The sequence below is a fragment of the Nicrophorus vespilloides genome, unplaced genomic scaffold (genome assembly GCF_001412225.1).
Source record: "Nicrophorus vespilloides isolate i.1.1-1 unplaced genomic scaffold, Nicve_v1.0, whole genome shotgun sequence".
In the NCBI taxonomy this organism is placed as follows: Eukaryota; Metazoa; Arthropoda; class Insecta; order Coleoptera; family Silphidae; genus Nicrophorus; species Nicrophorus vespilloides.
In genome coordinates, this window is record NW_017096509.1 from 26,441 (window position 1) to 45,522 (window position 19,082).

The window sequence follows — 19,082 nt, forward strand, 5'->3', positions numbered from 1 at the left end:
CAGTAAAACTTGAATGTAGATAGGTCAGTTCACAATATAATTGAGATGGTTTTGTAAACTTATTTATGTAAAGTTATTTTGGTATTACATAATATATTGATTATCAAAATTAAAATTTTAATAAAATTATCAAATTAATTTCTTCTAAAATGTACTTTTTGTTATTGAAGCATTAATTTGTTTCTTTGTAAGGTAAAATTGATAGTAAAAGACTAAAATTATTGTAAAAAATATAAAAAAAAAGTTATTTATTTCTAAGATAAATTGTTCATGAATTGCGCATTGATGATGTGTATAAAAATGTGATCGATATTCAGCTGTGTGACTATTGTTTGCTTTGGTATACAAAAAAAAAATATTACTCTACGTGCTAACATTATTTACAGATGCTATTTACAGTCTTTTATATATATACACACACAGAAAATGAATTGCATTTATTTACGGTTCCAAGACGAACTTCCTGAAGCATCCGTCCGGAAGAGCTGAAGCGATTTGCTGAATATTCTCCACCTCCTTCGTCAGCCGATCGATTTCGTTGCTGTAATTCTCCACCAGCGCGTTTTGCTCCTTCTGCTCCAACTGTAAAGTCTTGAGGATCTCCTCCAAATTAGCCTCCTTGACGCGCTGCTCCGCCTTCTTCAGCTCCTGCTCCAAACGATTCAACTCGTCCTCGTCGAATTCTGGTAAGTTATCTAATTCTTTGACGATGGCATCCACGTCTTTAAGTATATCATGCACTTTCTTCGTAGCTTCCTGAGAATCCTTTTGAGCTCGTCCCACCTAAAAAATTACAAATATGAAATATAATAAAAAAAAAACATTCATTAAACATTCAAATAATTGATATACCTTTTCTTTAGCTTCATTTAAGAGTGTACCATTATTTTCCATCTGATCCATCAATCTATTATACTCGATTTCAGTGTTCTCCACTCGATCAGCCATCAATTCCGCTTCAGATTGTAGATTTGTAGCGTTATTACTCAGCAATTCCGCTTCATTCTTAACATTTTCTGCATCTTTAGTAGCCTGTATAGCTAAATCCCTTGCGTTTTTAGCCCTATCGAGAGCGTTTTCTGCGTTCTCTGTAGCTCCCAACAAAGATTTTTGAGCTTCAAATATTTTGAAATTGGCATCGTGGATAAGTTGACGAATCTCCGGTAATTCATCCAGCGATTGTTGCGCAGCTTCTTTACTCTCCTGCACTTGCTTATCGAACTCTAAAATTTCAGTTAATTACACTTTGTTCTTTAGTTATTTAAAAATTTTTACATACCACTTAAGGTCGTGTACATGGCTTGAGCATCCCTCAAAGTGTTATCACCCAATTGCACCGCATTTTCCGCTTGAGACCTATACAAATCGAAATCAGCTTTCAAATCTGTCAAAATATCTTCCTGATCGTATCCTTTGTTGAGTAAGTCATTGGATAACATAACTTGCTCTTCGATTTCGGACAGCAATTTTTCGTTGTCCTTCAACAGCGCTTCCGTTGCATCCAAGATATTCTTAGCTTCCACTTTAACAGTTTCTGAAGACTTCTTTAAATTGTTAATATCCACGTCTGGTACAACGAGATTCTGCGCGTCGTTGAGTAAACTTAAAGCGCGATTCTTCATATCGCTCGAAGTTTTGTGAGCATCCACCGTCCATATCTTAACTCGCTCAAGTTTAGTCTCAGTGCTTAATATATCGTTGTTCAATGCGCGTATCTCTTGCGTTATGCTTTTCTTTTGATCCGTTACGTTCTTGGCCAAATCGTAAGCCTCGGTGGACTTTATTTTAGCTTCGGAAGCTACTGATATTATGTCATCGGCTTCGTTTTCCAAATCCTCGGAAACCACTCGTGCCTCATGAGCTATATTAGTCATATTGTCAGATTGTTGACCAAATAATTTGGCACGTTCTTTGGCGCTTTCCAAGGCCAATTTGCCCTCTGCTTCTACAGCCTCCAATGCATCTTCTATTATTAAAGTAATATCTTTCAGGATGTTTTCCGTTTCCGTTAAATTACTTTGCACGATTTCGTCTAAAAATTGATGTTTAAATTAATGTATTGATTAATAAATATTTGATGAAAACTAAACCTTTTTGTTTTGCCAAAGCAATGTTTTCATCGATGTCCATGAGTATTTCGCCAATCTCTTCTTGCCTTTGAGAAATATCATCCAATTTATCCATGAGCGTTTTATCGTCCGTTCCTAAACCAGACTTGGCTTGATCGGTTATGATCATGACCTCATCTTGGATCTCCTGTAATTGCTCTTCGAAAGTATCATCGTCGATTACGGTGGGATTCCTTTCGATCTCATCCAAAATGCTGCGCAACTGATGGATTTTGCTCAAGTGACGACGCGAAGCATCTTGCACCAAGTTGTAACAATCCGGGCAATCGACGCACCCTCTTTGACGATCGTATTTGTTTTCTTTACAGCGATCACACTTCCTGCCTTCAACATTCTCGAGACACGGGCATTGCCCGGAGGAGTCGCACTGCATGTCTTGAGAACCGATACCATCGCAGTCGCAGTTTTTGCAACCTTCCATCGAGAATCCATACTTGAATGACTCGCATTGATCGCACCGCAGACTGTAATGTTATTGTAAGTATTTAATTGATTCGATTGATTATTTATGTATATTTACCCTGTGATTCCTGGTCTGCAGAAGCATTGACCCGTGTAAATATTGCAGGTATGATTGAAGGACCCGGTCGGATCGCAGTTGCACGTAGTGCAACCGTCTCCTGTTATTATATTGTAATAACCTTCTTCGCACAAATCGCAATTCCTTCCTTGTACGTGAGCCTTGCAAGTGCACGTCCCGGTGATCTGATCGCACATGAGGGACTCATCGTCTCCTTCCACGGTGCCGTGCGGCATACACTCGCACGGTTGACAATCGCCTTTCGGCAAAGACAAAGCGTCTCCGTAGAATCCTGAAACCCGTAATTGATATAAAAAACAATTCGCTATTAACAAGAAAAAAAACTCACCTGACAAGCATTTATCGCATTTCGTGCCTCCGGTATTATGAATACACTTCAAGCACTCTCCAGTTAAGGTGTTGCAGTTTCCTATCGCGTTCGGATCTATGTTTAAGTTGCAGTCGCATTGCTGACACGGTGTTTGAGGTCCGAAACGGCCGTTCGGATCTCCAAAGAATCCATCCGAGCAGGAATCGCATCTGTGTCCGGTGTATCCGGTGGGACATTCGACGCAGACGGTGTCTTCGTCGAGTTGAATGCAAGCTCCGCCGTTTGGACAACCGCACGGAAGACAATCCGATTCGGTTCCGCTCAGAGCGTTTCCATAATATCCTCTGGCGCATCTCTCGCAATTATCACCAGCGGTGTGATGCTGACAGATGCATCTTCCCGTTTCTGAGTCGCAAATATCCGCGTGTTTGTTGCAATCGCAGGGAATGCACGGCATGAATGGTCCTCCGAGTGATGGGGAATGTCTGTATCCAGGGGCGCAAGATTCACAGTATTGACCCACATATCCTGCAATAAATCAAAAAGATTAAGTACATTAAGCATCAATTAAGCTACAATAAATTAAGTAAGCACCAATTTTTTTCAATTAGATTTCAATAAGAAGTATCACTATTTAATTAATTATTAGTTATGAATAACAAAGAGATGAATAAAACTGTATGCTTCAATGAAATAAAAGAAATACCTTGTGGGCATCTGCACTGTTCGACCCAATGAGCTGACCTTCCTGCAACTCCTCTGGAAGCAGTTTCTAATTTGGCGTAATCAAGATAACCCACGCCACCCGGTGAATACGTGGCTCTAATCTTAATAGCTGTTAACTGCGTGAGTATAGACATGAAACCCCTTGCCGATAATCTTGGAGACCATCCGTAAATTTGGTTTTCGTGTAATCTGAACGAGTATTCCGCATTCTAAAAGATAAAAAACACTAGTTGTTATTTGATTCTTAATTTGTTAAATTTATACGTACTTGCACCGAAGGCACGGAATTTCCTTGAGCGAAAATGTGACTGGTGATGTAAGTACCGGCACCTTCTAGTATAACATCCGTTGGCGTCGGAATAGCTCGATTCTCACCAATTCTCAAAGTAAATTTCAGCAGTTGATTATACGAGGCTCTTTGATCCCCCAGATATCTGTCCGGAGCCACGAAATAGATAGCTTCATTATCTTGAGCTGTGACTCCGATGCATTGAGTCATCCCGTTGTACTTCAACTCAACGCTTCTATTGAAGGAATCCACCGCCTTCCAACGTTCGCTGCTCTTCGTAAACGCAGATTCCAATTGGTATTTAGAGTATCCTGGCGCAGAAATACACTCGGAGGAGTGTCCGTAGCAGAAGCAAGGAGTACACCCAAAATCGTTCTCCAAATCGTGATTGAAGAAACCCGGTTTACATTCCTTGCATCGTTTACCTTCAACGTTCTCCTTGCAAATACAAATTCCAGTATACGGATCGCAGCTCGGCTGATTATTGAAAGAACCTTCCACGCTGCAACCGCAATTCTGACATCCCATAGGTCCAAAATTGTAATGATTTGCTTCGCATCGATCGCATTTTTCTCCCGTAACACCCGGTTTACACTGGCATTTGCCTTCAGAATTGCATTGAAGAATCCTTGATCCAACAGGATCGCAGTTACAAGCAATGCAAGTCTGATCTTCGTGCTGGTAAAAGTTCGGTTTGCAGCGTTCGCAATTCGGTCCATCGCGATTCACCGTGCAATCGGAGCAATGTCCACCGTGTCCAGTTTTTTGATACAAATCCCGATCGAAGAAACATCTTTGAGAAAAACCGTTGCAGTTGCAAGCTACAAATAAATTAATTAACGCAAATTCAGATTAGTTTTTTTTGTGTTGTGATTATTACGTTTGCATTCGTTCACGTTCCTTTCCGAAGCTCTACCCCATGGAGCATCGTTGAAGAACGGAAGACACACTTCGCAGTCCGGACCTGCCGTGTTGTGCTCACACTTGCAAACCCTGTTTTGTGATCCATCCAGATCCGAAGAGTAAATGCATTCAGAAGCGTGACCGTTGCATTTGCATCGAGCTCCAACTGAGACCTCAACGATTGAATAGTAGTAAGAACGAAGGACTGAAGTATCGGCGAAAAGCTCATCTCCGAAAGTGTTCAATCGGTTTAAAGTAATGCGAATATCAGTAGCTGTTACCCATTCCTATTTTAAAAAAATATGTTAATAAATTATTACTTGAAAAAACATTTTTTAATTACTTGTAGATCGGGGCTTGAATCGAAGTTGTAAGCTGAAGGCCGAAACTCCAAAGTAGCGAAAGCAATATTTCCATCCTTCAAAGGAGAAATATCCGAGTATTCCGAAGTGCATAAAGCCCTTGTCTCTTCTCCACGCGAAATCTTATTGGAATCTGGTAAACTATAGGTATCTCGACAAGTTGCACTGTAAATAAAATTAATTATATAAAAACCATCAAATACATTTGTTTCCAAATTTATTACCTGTAATATTGGTAAGGAACCCAAGGACAATTCTCGCAAGTTCTTTTGTAGATGGCGAAGCTCTCAGGTCTCGGGGAATGAAACCAGATGCGGACGTAGGTAATATCAAACGATTTCCCTGGAATACAGAACGATTAGCACCGAAATAAAACAACAAATAAACGAGAACCGTTTATGATTAACTCGAAGTGATTTACACATCCTGTTGCTCAGTTATTTTTTTTTATATATATAAATAATTGCATCTATTACGTTGGAAGAGCAATTCTATAAGCAGTTTTCCGTGCATTAAATAATCCGCATTTACATTTAGGAACAATGGAGCGTTCGCAGCGAAAGGAGACCGTTTAAGGAAGGCATCAAATGCGCCGCGGAAATTCTCATGCATGTTAGCGTCAAAGCGTATAATTCAATATTTTATGTTTTATAGAAACCTTAAACTANNNNCTAATCGGCGTGTCGGATTATCGAGATATATAAAACGTGAAAAATAAATCAAATTATCGTCAATTTATCCTTATTAATTAATATTACGATGATGTTAATGTATCATAATTAGCGCCATAAAATGATGTAATCATAATATTATTCTTTTAAATTCAAGAAACGAATAATGTGAAATTAATGTTGTTTCAACAAAAAAATATGCTTAGTACAAGAAAATACAAAATATAATATTTCTTGAAGTGGGTTCTTTGAAAAGGCCACTTTTTTAACTTTAATATGCATATTGGGTGATTTAATTATCATGCGTTTTTATTGAATAATTACATAAGATGTGAAGACGTGAAAAATAAAATCAAAAATCGTCATATTTCGATCATTAAATATTAAGTATTGTTTTGTAATAATATTTCAAGATATCAAAAAATTTCTATTATAAAATGTATGTAATTATTGATTATGTACAAAGTTTTCCAGTTATTCTTGTATATGGAGAACACATTTGAGAAATCTTGAAAAATTGAAAATAATTGGTAATGTCTATAGCTTAAATTGAAAGCTTAATACGGGAAATCAGAAAGTACCAAAAGCTCATTTGAAAGGCCACAGTTTTATCTTTTATATGCGTATTTGGTGATCTAGTTAGCATGAGTTGTTATCAAGTAATTAAATAAAATGTGAAGAAGTAAGAAAAATGTTCTGTCTTAACAAAAATATCAATAATTTGTAAGTTCTCATAATACATATATTATGAGTACTTACAAATAATTTTAAAAGATTTTAAAGTGTTAAGAGTTTTTTTACAAAATTGTATAAAAAATTGATCAACTTTGAAAAATTGTATAAATATTCAATAGATAGATAATAGATTTATAAAATGTGTAGGTATTTTATAAAATTATTTTCACAATAATTGCACATATTACCTAGGCATTCTGTAGAATACCGCTAACATATATTTTTTAAATTAATGACTCATCGGATGAACCTGTATTTCGGTTTCCTTTCTTGTCGTCCTTCTGGTTTCGTTTCTTGGAACTGCATGTTTTCGTTTCTTTCACAGAGGAACTACTTACTCAGGTGCAAAGTCAAATTAACTTCGTTTGGGTATTGAATACCATCCTCCATGGTTTCGGATTGCCACCAGGTGGGAGTATCCTCGCTGTCCGTAAGGAATTCTGCAGAATGCTGCCCTTTGTTGCAGACCCCGCACGAAGCCATTGACGTCCCCGTTTGTATGCAGTAAGGAGTAGGTCCATATTCACCACAGGTATTCGTCGCTTCAATCAAATTGTTGAAGGCCGGATTCTCGAAGGCAGGAATGCATCTCTGAAATCGTACAAATAAAAGAGGAAATAATTTCCTTGTCGCATTCTCATTCAATTCTTGTTTGTTTATTTATTTATTTATCGGACGAGACAAATAATGATACTACTTTTTTTTTAAAACGAAGTATGAACGAACTTGGGAAGTTCGGATTGTGAAAAGGGGAGAGAGAGGACAGAGCAAAAGACATTCGGTCAACAACCCCTCTTCATGTGGTCCGCACGTGTGTGCCATTCTCAATTATTGTTGATACACCTATAAAATATTGCATTCGTATAATGGGAACTGACTGCAGAGGAAGTAAAAGGCTGTAAACTTCAAACGCGAAGAGTAAAAAATTGAGGATAATGAAGTTATGTTGCAAGCGGCGTTTTATCAATCGGTCTTTAAATAGGAGCGAGTAAAAATGGACTTTGTTATGATAATTCTGGTCATCGAGGAGTGAAATGTGATACAACGGAGCGAACCAATGTTATCAGCGACATTCAACAAAGGAACTCTTAGATAGACCGACCTTTATCTTATTTTTATTTTTCCGTTAATTCCTTCCTCCCAACAGATTTTGGAGTACTCGAAATATCAAAACGAAATTATTACATTACATACACTTTAAAAACTTTATATTTAATATAAAAAATGTAACATTAATATGCATATTACAAAAAAAAAATTGAAAATTAATTTACTTAAGAAATACTTTGGTTGATAGACTTTTGGTCAAAAAATTGTTTAATAATAATGAAGAATTATTTTTTAAAATACAGTAAAGTATTAATTATATTATTGTAAAATGTACATGTGTTCCATTTCCTTAAAGTAAAAAAAATAGTTAACATCTATAATTATCCCCTGTTTATTTATAATATAAATATATATTTATGTTTCGTCTTCCTGATTTTAAGAGGGTTACGTACTAAATATGCATAGTGTTAAGAATTTATTATTTATACATTATTTTTTGAGAAAATGCATTTTCATTCAAATTATTTTCGTGCTTTAATATTTTAATAATATTTGTATTTCAATACTTAATAACAAATGTTATTTACATCTTTATTAGCAGAATTTATTTCTTTATTAAAACTAGTTTAAAGATGAAATTCGGCTGGTAAAATGTATACTTATTATTATCATTTCAAATAATTATTGGCACAATTATGACCTTTTGTTCTTAATAATTAGTAAAGTAATATTTCTTGCAAATTGATTGTTATTCATGAAAAATTAAACAGTAAATATAATATTGTAAAAATCGTAGTTTGTTTTGATTTAAATTGATTGATATTCAATTTTTACATTATTAAAAAAAACGAATCAATTAAATTAAAGAAAGATGTATTACGTAACTAAAAACGTAATAAAGCTTTTTTGTTAGTTATTTGTTATTATTTATAGATAAAAAAAACATTGCTTGATACAAATATATTTGTATCAAGTGTGTGAATATATGAATATTTTATGTTTTAAAATTATTTCAAAATATGCACCAAGTATAATTACAAACGTCATTACTTGAACTTATTTATAATTAACAAAACGGTTTGAAGATGAATGACATCTGGTGAAATAAGAGAAAAGTGTGCTGTAGAATGTTGCATTTCCAGTTATTAACATTAACGACACGGAAGGTTGTTAATTTTCTTTTATGAGTAACAAAAAAAATCCATGTAAATTTAAGAATATATTACTTACCAATGAAACTTGATAATAAACGTTGATTATTACAATGAAGATTACAATTAATTAACATTTTCTTAAAAGAAAGTTTAATATTTATTTTATTATTTAATATAAAAACTTGTAAAGAAAACTTCAATTATTAAATTTGATTATGAACAATATTTTCTCTTTTCTATATATTACTAATTATATAAGTAAATTGAAAATGAATTCCACCTTAATATTGCTTGATTTCTCTTCATTTATTAAAATTACATTTTTTTGTTAATAAATTTCAACATTTATAAAACATATTATATTAATGAATATACATCAATTTGTATATTTTGGCTATCAATGTTTATTATAATAACGTTTCAATTCCGAGTTTCCTTCTATTAGTTTCTATTTGATATAGTGCACAAGTCACCAATTCGCATCACTTTTAGCTAATTTTTAGGCTAATGCATTTGAATTTATCCAAAAACTAAATACTCTAACGCAATTTTAATGAAAGTTTAACATATTTAATCGTTTTTTATTACCGATATACTAAATTATCTTAAGAATATACAAGAAATATAATACATTATTATTTTTTAGACATTTCAATAATGCAACAACCTTTTATTTCTTGATTGATTATAATATTATCTAACTATTTGTAATGCATCGTTTTTTCACTCATTCAATATGATTAAAAAAGATTATTGAATTTCTAATTTCTTAATTAAAGCTCTTCGCTGCTTTGTCGATATGTTATCAAATGAACAGAAATATTCTTAAGTAATAAATGTATTAATCTACTGGAAGATAGAGTTATTTCAAGTTTAAATTTAGTGATGCATCGTTTTAAAAACATGATGCGGCCATGTGGTGAGTTCGTCTTTTCGTGAGACTGCACGTAACAAAAGGACAGACAGGACAGGACAGTTCGGGCATTTTGAGAGAAAGACGCATGCACTAAAAGAAAAACACAAAAGGGATTTTAACTTTCTACATTGTGTAACTTTATCTTAAGTTCTTTTAAATAATTGACGCACTCTCTCTAGGCACAAATTGTTGCATATTTATAGTATTCGAAGAAGTGTGTGTGGGTGGGTGGGAGAGAGGTAATTTTTTCTAAAGAATTTTTTTTGAAAATACTAACCCGAGGTCTGTTGAACGTGTCGTAACAGCGGGTGCCGTTCTGACCGATCGCCGGAGTATTTATTATTTCGTTTGCGACGGTCAAGTGCAATCCGTAAACCACCAGAAAAAGTCCCAGCCGGAACTTCACCATTTTTTTTTGTATTATCCCTTCGCTTCTTCTTCACGAGACTCTGTTGTTGTTGTTTTGTATATATTTTTCCTACTTCTTCACTCCCCAACGGCGTTTGTGTTGCTTGAGAGCACGACGCGCACTTTCCTTGAGGTCCACGCAACCCAGACAGGCAGACAAATGCAGCTCTCCAGATGCCCGATGCACCAAGATAACTTCGCCCTCCTCGGTCGAAACGCGTAGGGTGGGGGTGTTTACCGAAGATATTTATGTTGGAAGATTAAATCCGACTACCAGGAACCGAGGACGTTTCTGGCCTCTCGCTCTCATGTTAAATTATTATATTTCGTTGCATTTCGTTTTAGGTCGATAGCCTTACGCTATCTATTTATATTATACTATCATTATCACTTATTACAAATGAGAAATATGCGGAGTAACAGAAATTTTTAATTCAGTTTTAACGATTTATTTTTGTTTTTCATTAAAATCATTATATTAACAAATACATTGAGGAATACAACAATATTTAAAATCGTAATATTCTAAGAAATGTATAATTATTTAAAATTAACAAAAATATATTTTTAATGCAATCAATACTTTATTTCACAATAAATATTTTTTATTATTAGTTAGTGATGGAACAATTACGTATAACAATAATGTTAAATTATGTAAAGCGATTTCATTTTTAATGACTTTTTTCAAATTTTAATAAAATAATTAATAAAAATCTGATCTAATAGAAAATATATTAAATACTAGTAATCATTTAATTATTGAATTCAATTAATTTATTTCAATTGATGTTAATTTGGTCAATATTTCATTAAGTCTTGAAAATAATATTATTTTCTCGAATTTGTTTATATTTGTTAATTTTTAAGAATATGTTATTTACTAATGAAACTTGATATTAAACGTTGATTAATAAAATGAATAATATAATTAATTAACTTTTTTTCTTGAAAGAGAATTTAAGGTTCATTTTATTATTTAATATAAAGACTTCAATTATTATTCAATAGTTTCTATTTTTTGTATATTACTTTAATAATAATAATAATGTTTATTGCATCAGTCGTATAAAAAACATATACAGAAATAGAAAGAACAAAATAAATATATATAATATCCAAAAAGTTAACTGATACAAAGGGCTATTGACCATAGGTCTTTCTGCTCATATTAGTTTATTACATGTTTTTCAAATTTTAAATAAAATAATTAATAAAAAAAGAGCTTTCTGGTCTAATAGAAAATCTATTAAATATGTTAATTTTATGAATATTTCCTTAAGTCTTGAAAATAATATTATTTTGTAGAAAAAGAAAATTGAACCAAGTTTATTTGTAAATACAGTCAATAATTTACTTCATTCATAGATATAATCATTATTTTAAACATTTACACAAATCATAATTTGATTTATTTTATGTGAAACACCTTTAATTAAAAAAAATCTAATTAATAATTTACTTATAAATAATATAAAAAAACATCAATTTTATTTAACATTATTTGTATTTATTTTATATTGTATTGTACCATATTAAAATCTAGTATTACCAACTTAATTTAATACTAAATTTGTTATGATTTTCCTGTTTACCTTGAAATGAAACATGACAATAAGAAACATTTAAGTTAAATTAAGTCTTATTAAATAGTCAACAAATTATTTCATTACACAAACATTCATCACGAATGCATACAAAAGCATACATGAATGATTCATGTATAATTTAGTAGATTTACCATACAATGTCAATATTATATTATAAATAATTTTATTATAATATAAGTTACATAACTTTTTTATATTGTGCATTTTGTTTATATATTTAGTTATTAATGTTAAGAACATTATAATTACGCAAGTAAACTTATTGTAACAAATAAAGCAAAATTATTTGAAATTAATTTCAGTATATTTTTTTTAATAAGTCTTCTATATTATATACAATTTTATTTAATGAATAGTTTTAGAGCTGCATTTTAGGATTCTTTCAAATTAATAATTATAACTTTTATTAAAACATATTACCAACAATAAACTTAACATAATAAGAAAATTAGGGCAGAAAGACTTATGGTCAATAGCCCTTTGTATCAGTTGATTTTTTAAAAATTATATATATTTATTTTGTTCTTTTTATTTCTGTATATGTTTTTTTTTCTTTGTAAGACTGATTGATCTTTCAATTTATTATGACAACTTTCTCTTAATCGATTGAATTGTAATAATTTTTCAATGCATTTTATAAGAAAAAAAACATAGAACAAAGTCTATAATAAAATGTTATTATTTGAAATAGTGAATTTATCATATTACGAAATAGTCTTTTCGTTCATTGCTCTCTATAAAAAAATAATTCATTTTTTTCATTACAGCAAACATGAACGAATGCATGCGGATATAACAAAAAAAAACTCTTGAAGTTTAGTGACATTCATATCTCGTTTCCGCTGCGACATTTGTATCATAACCGGAAGTCCTATCAAAAAATGACAGACCGACATATCGTCTGGATCTTTTCTGAACAGAAATTGACTTTTATTCATCATAATTTTATAAGATTCATTACATTTTTCTCAAATCGTAAACATAATTTATTGGACAGAATGTATACAAAATTCTAAGAAAAAATCCGAAGAGAAAAACAGAAAACAAATTTTTCATTATTTAATTATTCAACGAAATAGAGAGAAATTAAGTTTATTTAATATTAAACTGTTTTCAAAATACAATTTATTTATGAAATATAATTCTTATTGATTACACAATAATGCATAAAGCTTTTAGAGTTTTCAATAATTGCCATTTGTTCTCCAGTGCTTCATTTATTTTGATTATTCAGGCTTAAAACAAGTTAGTTATGTAAGGAGATATTAAAGCAGCTGCAATAAATATTTGTTATATAATATTTATATTGTTTTATTATATTATTATTTTAATTTAACAATAAATTAGTAACAATTTCATTAAAACGTAAAAATAGAACATTTTTAAAGATAAAACCAGAAGAAATAAATTTTTCAACTAAAATTATGATAATTTAATTTATTGATTAACAAAGCCAAGTAATAACTGTAGTAATACTAAATTTTCGCTTTGATGCATACATAAATACACGTTTGCAATGCAATAATGTGTCGTTTTTACATATAGATGAAAGTTAGGCAGGTAGATTTCAAACATATGGCATACACATGTTGGGATTCTTTCAAGCATAAAATCGATGTTAATGTGCGAGTTCCCACTTGAAATCACAGCGATAAGAAGCGATATTCCAGAGAATTCCACGACGTTCAAACTAATTTTCATTGCTCAGAGTACTGTCCTTATAATCGGAACTACTTTCGGTGGTCGTCGTTAGATCGTTAGCGGGAGCATTAGTGTCAGTGCCGTTGCTCGAAGATCGTTTAACAGCTTTATAAGAACCCGAATCAGAATCGCTTTTAACAGTTCCATCCTTCGATTGTTTCTTCAACACGTACTTGATCTTCTCACCACTCTCTTTCTCTACATCAACTTGAAGTTTCGGAGATCCTTTATCCTCGAGAATGCATTCGGAACTTTCGGTTTTACTGATCCTGATCACCGGTATGATCGAGTCTTCGCGTTTCAGTCGATGTTCGCTGATCTTAACGTGCTTGTTATTATCGTCTGGCGTCTCTTGTTTAGTCTCCTTCAAGGCCGACGCGTCGTCAGGTAAAGATTCGTGCAATTCGGTGTCCGTTCCGTCCTCATCGGAGATCGACGGTCTCTGGGTTTTCAGTGACCGCAGTATGAATTTAGTGAGGATTCCTTTGTTGGTCATACCTTTCTCCTCTGGTATCACCTCGGACTCTTGTTTCGGTGTTTCATCGAAGCTCTTGCCGCTCGGCAATCCGTGCAGTATTCTCTTCCATTTCGAGAATGGAGCGTTGAATTCTCCTGATCCTCTGCGACGTCTGTCCGCAATTTGGAACATCTTTCTTCTCTCCTCCGTCCTCTCTCTTCTCAATTGAATCTATAAACAAAAATATATCAAGTTAATACTTCAAACATGATATTTTTTTCATTTCCAAAATAAAGTTATGACTTGTCACCACATTTCAAAAGCAAAATCCAAGATAAAAAACAATAATTTCTATTAATTACAATACATTACAGATATACAACCACTTGATAAGTTACTCTATATGGAAAAATAGACTATACCAATTTAAATTATTCTTACTTTGAAATCTTGGATCAAATTTTATTGATATCAATACTTTAATGTATATAAGGATCATTAGATTTTTCTACTAATTAAACTTACCTTAAGATCATCATTGGCCTCTCGTAAAGCATTGGTTAAGGAGATCAAATAATAAATGATTAAGATTAGTAAAACGAGCAGCGGAATGACGATACCGGGTGATGCAATGTAATCTAAAATTTTGTGGAAAGACTTTGGAAGTGCCATCTTTATGGTCTTCGTGAATACGTGAAAGATTCTCTCGTAATTAGAGAAAGGGCCACAATGCCAGGACGGCTCTAACCAAACTATAGTATACCCAACAGGTAGAACGCAGAGAAACAGCATCATCAGTAACAGAGCGAAGTAAAAGTTGTTCGATCTGGAAGCTCTGAAGATCACCTCGTGCGGTACATTACAAGTGAGGACGGCCCATGATCTTAGATACATCATGATGTACAATTTGAAGATGTTGAGAATAACTAAACCCGGACTGAAGAACATTCCCATCCAGACCATACCTTGATTATTCACTAGGTGAAGAATGTTCTCGGCAACTTTGAAATCTCCGTACTGCGGAAACTTCTTCTCCAGATCCCAACACCAGCAGTTATTCATGTACCTAACGAAGATCCCTCTGAAGAAATCTATAGCTAATGTTGATAGAACGGTCAAAACCAAATCCATGACTGTTAATTTCACCAGTTCTTGCCCGAACATAGTTTCCCAGCATAAACTTCTTAATTTACTTCGAGATTTATAATCAGTTGGGTAATTCATCAATTCATTATCGTTTTCCGTAACATTGCCAAGAACCAAAGACTCTGCCAATAAATTCAAGAGGTGTTCTGGTGAATAAGTTGCATTATCGTCTTCGATATAGTATGTAGCATTCTCCAATGTTTCATTGAAATCAATAGTAGTAATAATGTTACCAGTAATATTAGCAGTGATATTACCAATCAACTCTTCTAAATCTGATAAAGTGCTGTAGTTATTATTAATCATACTGGTCAATATATTGGATAAAGTAAAATTTTCTACATCGGTTATATTCAAAATGAGGAATTCCGTTGCATTTGATAATATTGTATAAATATCAGTTACATTCTGCATCATAGTTGTATCATCGTAATAATAGTTATCAGTTGTAGAAGACATTGCTGTTGTCGCATCAAGGCTTGTGTAAGTAAAACCTTTCGTTACATCTTCTGCTATAATCGAAGTTTCCGTTATATTTGGTTTTAACGATTGCAGACGATTAGTCTACGAAAAAAAATTATCAATAATTAATGAGATAACTGTGAAAATGAAGTGAACCTCACCATAACGCTTATTTTACCGAAAAGAGCAAATATCAAGGAATATAAATTCAATAAATTGAGAACCATGATCCTTGCTAATTGCAGACGCAATTGCTTCCTCGGGTGGTAATTCTCAAAGAAGCCTAATAACTCAAATAATATAGGGAAAAAGAGTGATATTAGAGACATAACGACGGTGATTTCATTCCTCCTCCATGTTGTGCTATTAGCTTCTTTCTCATTAGATCTATCAACTACAGTAACGACAGCAAAGGCAGATAAAGCCAGTAGCCCCAAAACGCCTATATTAACCAACACGCGTTTACCAATAATCTTCCAACTACAACATCAAACAATACAATAACTAATGCAATTTAAAAACCACCAAAAACTCACTTTTTAGCTTCACGTTTCTTCTCAGCTTCTTCCAAAAGCGCTTCCTTAAAACCCATGACGATAGAAGCCACTCTATTATGTGCAGTTTCAGCATTTCCAATCATGTAATCCCATCCGGTGAACAATTTCCATGAGAATATGCATTCGTCTTCCTTTTCGGATAACTTCGACATACGAGAATTTTTGGCCATCCTTTTAAGAATTTAGGTTTTTTTCTTGAGTCAAATTGTGAATTGCTATATTTAATTACTTACTTTCGAAGAGTCGCCACGAAGCTATAAATGTAGACGGCCAAACCGGTCAGGAAGTAAGTTAAGGGCGTTTTATCGTTTGGGTCCTTATCAGAATACCAGCCGTAGAACATTGGGGAATACTTGAAGACTCCTTCGAAGTCCCAAAGCGTTAAGAAATTTGTCGAATTGTATTTATCTTCAGGCAAGATGAGTTTTCTTTGAGTGTCCACGTTCAAATGAGTTTTTAGCATCTAAAATATGCAATGAAATCAATTTAGATAAGTTGAGCAAGTATTTTTATAATTATTTATTTTTAATCGAAATGGAAATGGAAAAAGTACATTTTTACAACTTTATTCTTAAAAAATGTTGTATATTAAACGAAAGACGAAACCTGGAACGAAAGCGTGGAAAAAAATATTTTTTATCTAATGTAACAAAAATAGACTATTAATAATTATTTTTTGATTAATTAGTTAAGTCAAACCAGATTTTAGTTAAGTCAATTTAACCCGTAAGTACCACGGATGGGTCAGAATGACCCACTTGATATCGCTGGTGTCAACAGTAGATTTATACATGAATCCTTACGATTGGTAAAGAAGAATTCTAGGAATTTTTTGATAAAACAAGTAGGACGTGTGTTGTATGAACCGTGCATGATTTTATTGCAAATATCATTTTGCTTAAGAGATTATGTAATAAAATAATTGACTAGTATGTAAACTAAAATACAAAAATGTCACCTAATTTAAGTAATCATGACGTAACATGACATAATGTAGTTAAATTCGAAATCATGAAGTATTTGATAAGTGTGGAATTAAAACACTTAATTTTGTATTGTAATTAATCCCATTATAAATATGCTTATTTTTTTTTATAATTAAATAAATAAGAAACCTAATTACTATGTGAATATATTTTATGTCTAATTATAATTAATTAATGTAAGAATGAGTGCAACCAAAAGATTCTCCAAAATCTTAGATTTCTGATTGCAAATATTATTTTGCTTAAGAGATTATGTAATCAAATAATTGATTAGTATGTAAACTAAAATACAAAAATGTCACCTAATTTAAGTAATCATGATGTAACATGACATAATGTAGTTAAATTCGAAATCATGAAGTATTTGATAAGTGTGGAATTAAATCACTTAATTTTGTATTGTAATTAATCCCATTATAAATATGTTTATTTTATTTTTTGTTTTGTAATTAAATAAAAAAGAAATCTAATAACTTTGTGAATATATTTTATGTCTAATTATAATTAATTAAAATAAGAATGAGTAATTGTATTAATTACCTCTGGAACGGTGATGAACGCAACGAGAATAATGGAAATGACGAGATTCACCCAAAACAGCCACCTGAGGAATATGAAGTAGGAAGCAACAACCGATCCGAAATGCGATTCGATCTCTTTGATCCGCAACTCCCACGGTATAAACCAATTCGACATATTTGCAGCCTCTCGTTTCACGTATTGCCATTTCTAATATAAAACACACGAAAAACGTCACTCACTCATAATTAGCAAAGAAAACAAATAACACAAGCTCACTTTGATTAAGTAGATATTAAATCTGGCCAACATATCTTTGGTGGAATGGCTTTGAGCCAATCTCTCCTGCAACGCTCCCTCATGTTTCTTAATGTAATTTTTAGCTTGAATAACCAAACGCAGCTTTTTCCGCATATTCCACGGCTGCATCTTAACACTGCTAAGAACTTCTTTATGCAAACGAATATTTTCGAAAATCTGATCCTGCGATACGGAAGCCATCAAACTGTCTTCGATTGTGATTCCGGTGCTGCAATGTTTTGAGTGTAATACATGGTAAAGTGCGATTGGTTACTTACTCTCCGCTGCTGGTGGTGAAAACTGAAGATCTTCGTCTTCCGTTCTCCCCATCGGGAAGAATGTCCGGACTGAAAGGAGAACTTCCCCGTCTTCCGCGTTTCTTCGATCTTCTGGTTGAAGCTCTCCTCTGCATTATAGCTGTAACACTGTTCGAATATTCCTCCTCCTCTTCCTCTTCTTCGAGATGCTCCTCATCTTTACCAATTGTATTAGAGTTGATTACAGGGTTTAAAATGATTTCGTACCTGCTATCGTGGGGAATTGCATTTTGTCTAATAGCTTGGGCGAGAATTCTCCCTTTATAGAATCATCTGCGAAGGTCACGGATAACCGGTCCACGGATGGTTGAGGGGACGCAGGTTCGAACTACGGAGAGAAGAAGCGGTGTTATTTGGGGTTGGTTTGTCTTGACGGTGCTGTGCACGAGTTGGGAATGCCCGGAGGGATTCGATCTCGATAAATGAGGGGTTGGTTGATGTAGAATGAAGAGAGAGAGAAAGGAAGGAAGAGCGGCGAGGCGCGAATGAAAAAGGGTTATAATTTAATAGAAATCCTGGCGAAAAAAGGAACAGCTTGTAGCACGCATTTATTCAATCTCGTGCCACACCTCGCATAACAACACTCTGAAAACGGACCCTGAAATACATATATTAGGACGAAAAAAGGAGGCAATTCCTGCCAATACGACGTGGCGTGTTTGATTCTATCTACATATCTGGATTCATTAGTTTTTCCCCTTGTAACTACATCAACAAAAAAAAATCATCCTCCTGCTTTTTCTTTCGAAAACTAATTAGGCTAAAAGACCGTAAATTCATTAAGCGGAAACGCCGTAAATTAAACACATCACAATCAGTAGGTCGTGATTTTT

The 19,082-nt window shown here is 33.1% G+C and overlaps 2 protein-coding genes across 2 annotated transcripts in view; both read right to left on the reverse strand.

The window, feature by feature from the left end:
• Nucleotides 1–283: 283 nt before the first annotated feature.
• LOC108557239 (laminin subunit gamma-1-like) lies at nt 284–10,195 on the reverse strand. The gene is made up of 13 exons (XM_017913681.1): nt 10,064–10,195; nt 7,005–7,257; nt 5,485–5,602; nt 5,242–5,425; nt 4,876–5,185; nt 3,975–4,816; nt 3,687–3,915; nt 2,999–3,508; nt 2,650–2,941; nt 2,091–2,593; nt 1,280–2,032; nt 853–1,223; nt 284–783 (listed from the first exon to the last, which is right to left on the reverse strand). Exons 1-13 carry the CDS (start codon nt 10,193–10,195, stop codon nt 442–444), a joined length of 4,839 nt encoding a protein of 1,612 aa, XP_017769170.1. The 3' UTR covers nt 284–441.
• Nucleotides 10,196–13,494: 3,299 nt separating this feature from the next.
• The window catches only part of LOC108557240 (transmembrane channel-like protein 3), an 8,565-nt gene continuing 2,977 nt past the window's right edge, over nt 13,495–19,082 (reverse strand). Inside the window, exons 2-10 of the mRNA XM_017913682.1 lie at nt 18,457–18,577; nt 18,211–18,385; nt 17,912–18,161; nt 17,654–17,842; nt 16,361–16,590; nt 16,107–16,298; nt 15,732–16,050; nt 14,488–15,672; nt 13,495–14,193 (exon numbers count right to left, since the gene is read on the reverse strand). Of these exons, the coding sequence (XP_017769171.1) occupies nt 13,495–14,193; nt 14,488–15,672; nt 15,732–16,050; nt 16,107–16,298; nt 16,361–16,590; nt 17,654–17,842; nt 17,912–18,161; nt 18,211–18,385; nt 18,457–18,577 (3,360 nt within the window). The remainder of the gene's footprint in view (nt 14,194–14,487; nt 15,673–15,731; nt 16,051–16,106; nt 16,299–16,360; nt 16,591–17,653; nt 17,843–17,911; nt 18,162–18,210; nt 18,386–18,456; nt 18,578–19,082) is intronic.

What these genes read in the sequence shown, in the direction of transcription:
- LOC108557239 (XM_017913681.1), bottom strand. Translation starts at nt 10,195, where the DNA reads ATGGTGAAGTTCCGGCTGGGACTTTTTCTGGTGGTTTACGGATTGCAC. An exon ending in GTTCCTTACCAATATTACAG is followed by an intron (nt 5,426 to 5,484) that starts GTAATAAATTTG and finishes TTTTATTTACAG; the next exon opens with TGCAACTTGTCGAGATACCT. An exon ending in CATGTACACGACCTTAAGTG is followed by an intron (nt 1,224 to 1,279) that starts GTATGTAAAAAT and finishes CTGAAATTTTAG; the next exon opens with AGTTCGATAAGCAAGTGCAG.